We start from the raw sequence: 10,507 nt of genomic DNA, 5'->3' as shown, positions 1-10,507 counted from the left end.
ATCTATCTTATTCCTTGGACATTGGACCTATCCTCATTGCCAATCTAATTCATAATTACGATATATAATTTTTAGGTCAATATGCTTTGTGGATGTATAATACCTTAATCATATGAACGATCACTAGATTAATATAATTATGATACATTATAAACATGAGAATTTCACAAAATAAAAAAAAAATTCTTATAAAATTTTATTATATAAATTAAATGTCACTCAAAATTTCAAAATAGTAAGCTAAACATAAAAATTCCAACCATACTAAATAAATACTTTAATTATTTTTCAAAAGACTTAAATCGAGTTTAATTGAAATAAATTTTAATTTAGTTTACTATATGCTTTAATAACATATTCACGTATTTTATTTTGTTTTGTAAAAAGCAATATTATTATTTAAAGAAAAAGAGTGATTAATGGAAGTTATTAGAAACGAGGGGATGGTTTAATGGGGAAAATAAAGTCAACCAACCACCAAAGTGAGTGAAGGCTAAAAGAGGTAACAGCCCATGTGAAGCACTCATTCATGGAGGTCCCATTTGCATTTAAATGAACCCTTTTTCTTTTAGTGGGGAATTGCCTTTGCAATCTTACCATTCTTAACCTTGCAAGTGACAAGTACAAAGCTTTACTTTTCTTTTTTCTTTTAAGAAAAATTCAAAATAAGTAAACTCATAAATTAACTCGGATTTGAAATAGTAATATCATATTTAATTATAAATTTTAAAATAATTGTTCAAACCGACTATTGTAATTGAAACTTTAAGTCACGTTGGATATAGTTTAGCTGAACGTGAGTGTTAATGACCACAAAATTTATAGTATGAATAAGTTGTATTGAAACTTTAGGCCATTCTATTGGTTTTAAGTTGGGAAGAAGATAACCTAGAATTGTTAGCTCTCTCTCTCAAATCTTAGGGAATAATGGAAATATCAATGAACAATTGTAGAGTAAATAATGGTTTCTATGTTTCTTCAATTTTCAACTATTTCTGGAACAGTGGAGATTTTAATGCATAGGCATGCATAGAGCAAATAATTAATGTAATTTTTGTAATATATTTTTAAAAAAAAACCCTAAATAATGTAATTTTTAGAAAAATAATAATAAAGACTATTTTAAAATGGTTGAAATTGTTAATAGTTGTTGATAAAATAATTTATAAAATATAAAATAATTTATATTAATATAAATTTATGTGTGTAATAGATGTGATCTTATTCTAATATTTTGTAAATGTTTTAGTTTATTTTATAATATTTGAGGGTGAAGAATATTTTTCTCTAATAAATAAAATATGTTTGACTAATAATTCAAATATTACATTAAAAAATATGAAAATCACAAATATATATATACATAAAGAAAACATATACAATTGTCACAAACTAAATTACAAATTTAGTCCATAACCATAAATAGTATGAAACATTTTTTTAGGTTTAAATGTATCCAAAACTCAACTTTTTTCTATCTAACACTCCATTCACATATTCTAACATTTTTAAAACTCATATATTTATGCTTTTTGTATAGCAATTTTAGAAAGTGAAAATATAGATAATGAGTAATACATAATCTTGTAAACAATTAATTGAAAATTCACAACATTTTAGACACTTCAAAATTTGAATGATGTATTACTATTAAATATCAATTTGGAAATTAAATATGTAATTTTATCACATTAATAAAGAAAGTACATACTGATATATACTTATTAATTATCTTTCTCATGTCCCATTTTTTCAATTTTCAAATATTGTTTGGGAAAGTTAATATAGTTTTTTAATGAGAGAGTATGGAGTAAATAATCACTTCTCTCATGCATATATATGTTTTGTTTTTCATATATTATCAAGTTATAGTTTGATAAATAATAGAAGTTTAAATGAAGTAGCATAGAACAACAATAATGATGATGTTTATGAACAACATATATTTATAGATTAATAATGGATATAACAATTGAGTAGTTGCCAAGCATTAATAATGGCATAAATCAATGCCTATTATGTTATTTGACCCACATGAATAATCAATATGTAATTTTGCAAAGTTTTCATCAAAGAGAAAAAAAAATGTATTTTTGCTCTAAGGCCCTTTTTGAGAGGAAATTATTATAAACAATAAACTATTTTATCTCAGTTTATCTATCGTAAATCACGATAGAATATTAAAAGTGTCTATCTTTCACTATTTATATATTATATATATATAATTTGATCTTTTGTTATATTTTAAAATATATTTTGATTGAATTGCTATTTATAATGACTCATCTATTTAATTTACTATAATTAGTGAATCATGCAATAGAGCATCTAAAGTTGGTTCTTCTTAACACTGTGTAAACACTGTGTAGGCCTTTGTCTTTTTAAGTAATAAACTTCTATCATGGGTTAAAATGTCATTCGATAAAGAAATAATAAAATTGAAAATATCATAGTTCAAATCGCAACCATCTAATTTAATATATTTTTTTTATGGATTCACTAAGTAAAATAATAAATTTTCTTTCAGGGATGAGGGAGGAGAGGAAAATTTTCAATTTCTAACTTTTGAAGTTGATGGTTTTCTCAATTTTATAATAAATAATAACAATGATAGTATAATCTACTTAAATGAGATAATTATAATATATAGTAATTATAAGAATAATAATTAAATATATAATAATATTTTTAAAATTTTGTAAATATAACTATGTCTATGAGTGATAGAATTCTATCGCTAATAGATTTTCGTAGTTTATCCGTGATGGTTTATTAATAATAAACTTCTATCATCGATAAATTTAATAGATTTTTTATATTTACAAAAATTTTAAATATTGTTATATGGTTAATTATTTTAAACCTAATTGTTATATATATATATATATATATATATATATGATAATAACTAGGTTTAAAATTTTTCATAGAATAAAAAACAACTTATTATAAATTTAAACAAAATTTAAATTTTGTATTGAAAAAAATGTCTATCTATATTAATATACCTATAAAATTGTAATCGTGATATCTTATCCTAAATTAGTAAAAAAGATAAATATTTTCGAAATCATAAAAGCCGTAAAATATATTTGTGAACACATTGTAAAAGAAAAAAAAAATTATAATTACACCTTCAAACTTTTAAAATTAACAATTGGACCCTTTAACTTTTAAAAATGTTAAATTCAATCTTCCACTAATAATTGTAAAAAAAATGGTCAAAAATGGTCAAAATGGATAAATTATATATATTCGAAGATGGTGATTAATGGTATTTTTAGTGGTTTTTATATTGTTTTTTTCTTTTTTTGTATTTTTGAAAAAATTAGACCTACCAATCCTGAAAATTGGATCATTGTAAATTATAAACGTTTAAACTTAATTTTTAATTTTAAAATTTTAAATTGCAACTAAGATTTTAAATTTTGAATTGAGGGTAAATCCAAGTATTAAAAAAGTATGTTTCAAACCTATAAAATTAACTTAGATGGAACTTTAATAATTTAAATAAAATGTTACCTGTGGGGCCCCGCAGTAAAAATGAATTGATCATACCCTCAAAAATTAAAAGAAAATTAATGAAAAATTTTCAATTTCTCATAAAGTGGATCGTCCTTTTATGCTTGATGAAGGTCCGAAAATGGAGGGTAAAAGAAATGAAAAAGAAAGAAACCAATTCTTCAGACGAATCTACAACACTGTAGGCCTTTTGCCTTTTGGCATACCAAACGATAAAGAAATTGAATTTTTTTTTCAGTCTGTCAATTGAAAACGACGAGACCGAAGACTAGATAAACAAAAGGAGGGACTTACCACCAATTAATTTCTCAGATCTGTCGGATCCTCTCTCATGAATTCAATTCAAGTTGCAGAAAAACCGTAGGCCCATGGAAAACGATTATCTCTTGTTTTCACATACCCTGTTTCAGAATCTAAACTATGCTACAGTCAACTAGTTTCTTTTCTTCCTTTTTTTTTTTTTTGGCTGTGCTTTGAAGATGTTCGACGAAATTACCGACAGAACTCAGTTGATTTTTCGGACGCTGCCAGCGATTTTCCGGTTTGAATATCGGGTTGCCCAATAGTTATAAAGTGATCGTACACCGGCGCCGGCACGGGTGACCGGAGTTTTACAGCTTTATTTTTTTTGCTCGGAAGGTGTTCGACGAAATTACCGAGTGAATTTTGTAGATTTAGCTGTACCGGCGCCGGCAGCATTGAATTGGGTCTACATATTAGGCTTTGTAAATGGAGACATTTGGCGTATACGTCACTCTCTTTTCTCACTAAAAAGTAAGGTAAGTCTCTCCAATTCTTAGAATGACAAAATTACCCTAAACTTTATTGTTCCCTTCTACAGTTAGGATTATCACCATTTAACTCTTTAGACACACTAAATATAGAACTAGATCTAAATAATATTAGTAAATACAATTCAATGTGAAAAATGCATAAGTAATATCACTAATAGAGTATCACAATATATTGCAATACACGTGTTCATTAATTTTATAAGTGTTATTTGATGTAATTGCCCTATTAAATACCCATTTAAAATTGAATGAAAATGAGAGTAGATAATAACAACTTCAATATTAGTTTTGAAGTATTTATGAAAAAAAGGTTGGACATATATTATATTAATGTAAGCAAGGACTGAAAGAGTAAGTTGAAAAAGCAGCCAAACATTGCACCAATCAAGGGGAGTAAAAATGATATATTTTGGGGTTAAAAAAAAGTGTTTGAAATGTTTGTTGCTCAGTGTAAAAAAGTTAGGCTGCCGACTCGTGTGTAGGACCAAATTAATTTCAAAACTTTTGAAGAACATGACAAAATAAAATCTAATTTCCCCCAAAAGACCTGATATAGTGGAGAAACAACGGCTTAATTCAAATTTTCCATCTTACAAAATGGATTGCACATGGAAACCCAATTCAAGAAACACACCATTTTCAACCATGAAATAAATTCAACTAACTACACCCATCTAAGCAATACATCAATTACCATCCCAAAGATCCACAGGAGTCAGACTTGGAAAGACTAAGAAAATTCCAAGCTGGAATAGCTTGGAATTCTAGATTGATATAGACAGGAATAAATGAAAAAAAAGTTGAGATGATGATGGTGTAAATTAGTTTGAATTGAAAAAGAAAAGAAAAAACATGGTTTCTTGATAGTGAGAAGATGAAACATTTTCTAGGCAAGAAAATTTGAAGTTTCTGGTTATCCAAACAGATTCATTGGCTGATGGGATGAGCAAAAGGGTATAGAGTTTGATGGAAAGAGTATGAAGAACATTAAAGATAATATAATCTGAATTCAGACAATCTGATACAAGTAAAATGTTCATGATTATACTATTAAATTGAAAAACAAAAGTATAATAAAGAAAGAAAAAAACAAAAAAATAAAAAGACCACAAACCAGAAAGCAGCAGCAGCAGAAACTACTGCTTTCCCATTGTTGCTCTGAATTATAGTTCTTCAAATTCATCCCTATACATACAATTTTTTTTTTCTTTTTTGCTGAAACATAAACATTCTCTGCACTTCTTCTACTCTTCTCTGCCATTTATTTCACAAATTCAAATATCCATAACAATTCAAACAAATAAGAAGAGACTTTCCCTCTTACCTTACACTCTGTGTAATAATAAAATGCCTTCTTTTTTTTTGCTGTTTTTTTCCAAATCTTTAGACAAAGTAATTGAGGTTTTCGTAAGAGAGAAGAACATGATGGACATGGCCACGGCCGCTTTTAACTTGCAGAAATAAATATAATCCTTAAAAAGTCTTTTTGATTATTCTTCCTCAAAGAGCGATGAGCATTGCTCAAGGAGAAAAAATAATAATGGAGGGAGATTGGGAAATTCTTTTAATACATTGAAGAAGATAAAAAGAGGGCATTTGGTGTAAATTTCTCCTTCTTCTATGGTTGAGTTGAGGTAAGGTTAGAGGAGGAAAATTTCTCAAAAGAATCAATAGAAGGGTGGAGGTGGAGGGGAAGCGTACGAAACTCCATAGATTGGTGGCAATGGGCCTTCGTATACAGGTGATGGTGGTGGGGATACAGGTGGCGGAGGCGGCGAAGCTGATGGTGGTGGTGGTGGAGAGTAATAGACCGGCGGAGGAGGTGAATGGTAAACTGGGGGTGGAGGTGGTGAAGGAGACGGCGGAGGAAGGTATTGGATGGGCGGAGGTGGGGAGGGTGAGGGTGGTGGGGGGGTTCATGATATTCTATACACGGCGGCGGAGGAGGTGGGGGTGGTTCTATACACGGCGGTGGGGGAGGCGGTGAATAGACCGGTGGAGGGGGAGGTGGAGAATAGACAGGTGGAGGAGGTGGAGGAGATAAGTAAGGATAGATTGGTGGTGGTGGTGAATGTGGAGGAGGAGGCGGCGAGTGTGGCGGTGGTGGAGGAGAGTACATTGGTGGGGGTGGTGGAGAGTTGGGAGGTGGCGGTGAATTGTAGTAGTAAACAGGTGGGGGTGGAGAGAACAAGGGAGGAGGAGGTGGGGGAGAGTTTGGTGGTGGAGGTGGGGGTGATGGTCGGACGCAATACACCGGTGCCGGTGGCGGCGGCGATGGTGGGGGAGGAGATGGCGGGGGAGGAGAGGGTGGAGGTGGTGGTGGAGAGTAAACCGGAGGTGGTGGTGGTGGTGGAGATGGCGGGGGCGGTGAAGGTGGAGGTGGGGGTGAGAGTAAACTGGTGGGGGCGGCGGTGGGGGTGATGGGGGTGGTGGAGAAGGCGGTGGAGGAGATGGTGGAGGTGGGGGTGGAGAGTAAACTGGCGGTGGTGGGGACGGTGGAGGTGGAGACGGCGGTGGTGGGGATGGTGGAGGTGGAGGAGGGAGTAAACAGGCGGGGGAGGGGGAGATGGGGATGGCGGCGGCGGCGGCGGCGGAGGGAGTGGTCGGTAAATGGGATGTGACTCGGATTTAGGTGGCGGTGGAGGGTAAACAGGTGGCGATGGTGTTGGTACAACAACAGGTGGCGGAGAAGGGACCACCACAGGTGGCGGCGATGGCACCACCACAGGTGGCGACGGAGCAACAAAAGAAGGACATCCAAAAGAACTGCAATCCACAGGCTTAGACAAGAACGACTTACATTGCCTCTCAGAGCGTTGAACCGGTCGTTCTGGAATACAGTTTCTCCGATCATCAAAGTCCGGTAATGCCAAGCACGACGGCGCTTCTCCCGTAAAGAAATTATAAGAGTAAGTAAAGTTCTGCAGATTCGGCAATTTACAAATACTGTCTGGAATCTTCCCAGACAAGAAATTATGCGCCACATTCAGCTGCTCCAAACTCACCATTCCACCGATCGTCTCCGGCAACTTCCCAAAAAACTCATTGTGACTCACATCAAACACTGTCAAATTTTTCAGAAACCCAATCTCCGAAGGCAAACATGATCGAAAGCCATTATTCATGAGAATAATCTCATTCAATCTCGTCATATTCCCAATGCTCCCCGGCACACACCCATGAAATTTGTTATTAGCAAGAACAATAACTGAAACCGGCGAGTTACCGAAATTTTCCGGCAAGTCAAACCGGAATCTATTGTGGTTGATGAAAATGGCGTCCAAATCCTTGTCAAAGAGCTCCTTGGGAACCGTCCCTTCGAACTCGTTGAACCTCAGATCCAAAAACTTCAGCTCCGGCAACTCAAGAACCACCCGAGGGAACTTCCCGGCGAAGCGATTGTTACTCAGATCCAACTCGAACAACAACTTCAAGTTCTTGAACTTGTGAGGAACAGTCCCACAGAACCGATTGGAGTTTATATGAAACAATGCAAGATCCACAAGAAGACCAAGCTCCTCAGGCAAGTACCCGGCAATGTCGCCGTGGTTAAGGTCAATTCCGGCGACTGTACGGATCGACGAATTATCCGGCGCCGGAGCGCAGAAAACCCCTTTGTAGTGACAAACATCAGATCCAACCCAATTCTTAGTAAGATTTAAAGGGTCAGACAGAATCGCTTGCTTCCAAGCTTGTAATGCTATGTAAGCATTTCTAATTCTGTCGTTTTCAAAAACAAGTTTAGGATCGACGACAACTTCTTCACCACGGTCACCAAATTCATCTCTGTAGTAAAGGAGTTGCCGTTGACGGATGTAATGAGCTTCAGCATCAGTCAGACCACGTCCTCCATGGCTAGAAGCTTGACGAAACTCTTCAAGTGCAGAAGAAGAAGAAGAAAGGCACAAAAGAAAAGTGCCAAAGAAGAAGAAAAAATGTAAGAAAAGATGAATGTTGAAATGGGTATCGCTCTTCATCTCATATGTGAGACATCTGATTCCACAAAATCCCACTTTCTTTTTCACCTTTCTTCTTCCTTGTTCTTCTCTAAAACCTGAGAGATTTTGGAGAATGGGGATTTCTTTTTCTTTTTTTTTTTTTGCAGGAAAATGCTCAAATCCTTTCTTTGAGATCTGAGCTTCAAAATGTGGGTGTGGAGAGAGAGAAAGATATGAAGGATTTGGAGAGTGGAGCGGAGAGAGATAAAGAAGAATTGAGAGAAGGGTTTGTTTTCTAGGGATTTTGGAGATGTGTGAGGAAGAAATAATACGTGAGAAAAGGGCCAGCTATATTACAGCTCAAAGCCCACCAGATTCTTTTTTTTTTCTTTTATTTATTTTGAAAATTATTCCTTTTTTTTCCTTTCTTAGAATTTATTCTCTCTATTTTTCTTTTGTTCGTTTTCTTTTTGTTTAAATTCTTTGAAACTTCTTCTTTATTTTACTTTGTTTCGGCTAATTTGTATGTTTACATATATTTGGTTTGTTTTATTTGACTTTTAACTATTTAAACACCTTTCCAAACTTAAAAACAATACTGAAGTAATTAATAAAGTGTTTGATACAAGGAGTACACCTCTCTTCACGATGTCCACCGCGTGAATAATTTTTATACCAAAATATAACGACTTAATAAGGTATAAAATTAATGAATTTTAGTAGTGGGACACACAAACTTCTTTAACCAAATAAGGATTATGATTCACCACTTTTACTCCCTCAGTTTTTTCATCAATTGAGCATAGTTGAGTGATATTGATACGATCTCTATAAAGGTTGAAGGTTTGATACCTCACTCCGAAATTGTTGTACTACAAAAATTCATTGACCTGATTATAATAAGTTAATTTAAACAACTTATTAATAACTAAATATTAGAAAATGTTTAATGATTACTCGTTAAAACAATTGAAAAACGTCTATAATTGTGTTTAGATTTTGAAATTTTAAAATGAGAAATTAAACTTTCAATTTTAATTTAAACAAGTCTTGTTTTTTTTTTTTATCATTTGTTTGATAGGGTGTGCTCTATCGGACGGATGCAATTTACAAACTCTTTTAGACATAAAGTAGAGAGTTATCTAAGGTAATATTAGATATAAACTTCATTTTTATATTTATTAGGTTGGCTATATAAATGTTTTAAATATTTTAAAGATCTATGTCTTAGTTCAAAAATTAAATCTATTGACATATTGTAGGTAAAATTCAAATGTTTTTTCTTTTTGATTTATGGTTCATTTTATACATTTTCATATAAAATCCCGGTTTTAAGTTTATAAAATAAACCATCCCAATCATTATTCCTAGGTATTTAGGGTAGAAAATGGTTGAAAATAAAAAAAAACAATTGACAAAAATATTTACCATTCATGAAAGAACCCATTTAATTTATTTGTTTATATTTTAAAAAAATCTAAAAGTATTTAAAATAAATTTTTAATAAAGGGAAACTAAATTAATCGAAAACCCCGTTGAAAATTTTAAAGGGATTAATTTTCAAAAGTTTTTATCAAATTATCAGCAATAAATTAATATTGTTGTTCACATAAAAAAATTAATAATGTCCCTAAAAGAAAATATAGTCAATATGAAAAAAAAAATCTTTTTTTTAGTTTGAAAGGGTATAAAATACGGTATAATTGTACACTATTAAGATATAAAAAATATATATAAAAAAAATCGTATACCATTCTCATTCCTATTCCTCGTTCAACTCTCAAAGCCAACGCATAGAATAAACCATATATGAAATTACAACACTGCCCACATCATCTTTGAATTTTCAAGCAGTAGTTGCATAGCATTATGACGAAGTATTGAAGGCAAAATAAAAACCCTATTAATTAACGATAGTCGGTGGAGGTGGTGGTGCCGTCAGCCGGCGCTGAGTTGACCGTAAAAACAAAACAAAATAAAATTCCGGCGAGTTTCCCCATCAGGGCCGGCAATATCACGAGAAATTCGTGGAGTTTGTCGTGAGAAATTAAAGAGTGGAGGAAATTTGTTGGTATGTAGAGATAGAGAGAGAGAGGCAAGAAGTAAATGAGGTGGGCGTCACGTTGGGTAAGGAATTGATTTGAAATTTTAAAATTTTGAAATAATAAAATTATTATTGTAATTATTTATTGTTGTTATTATTATTATTATTATTATTATTATTATTAAACTGTTTTTTTCGACTACCGATGC

At 32.7% G+C, this 10,507-nt stretch overlaps 1 protein-coding gene across 1 annotated transcript; it reads right to left on the bottom strand.

Annotated features, from left to right (window-relative positions):
• Positions 1 to 5,310: 5,310 nt before the first annotated feature.
• LOC101210261 (leucine-rich repeat extensin-like protein 4) lies at positions 5,311 to 8,593 on the bottom strand. The gene is given in 4 exon segments (XM_004139380.3): positions 5,311 to 6,235; positions 6,238 to 6,705; positions 6,708 to 6,859; positions 6,862 to 8,593. Coding segments are annotated over 4 exon segments (2,304 nt in total). The 5' UTR covers positions 8,294 to 8,593; the 3' UTR covers positions 5,311 to 5,983.
• Between the last annotated feature and the right edge of the window lie 1,914 nt (positions 8,594 to 10,507).

Source organism: Cucumis sativus, chromosome 2 (genome assembly GCF_000004075.3).
Source record: "Cucumis sativus cultivar 9930 chromosome 2, Cucumber_9930_V3, whole genome shotgun sequence".
Taxonomy (NCBI): Eukaryota; Viridiplantae; Streptophyta; class Magnoliopsida; order Cucurbitales; family Cucurbitaceae; genus Cucumis; species Cucumis sativus.
This window is presented reverse-complemented; position numbering and strand designations above follow the sequence as displayed.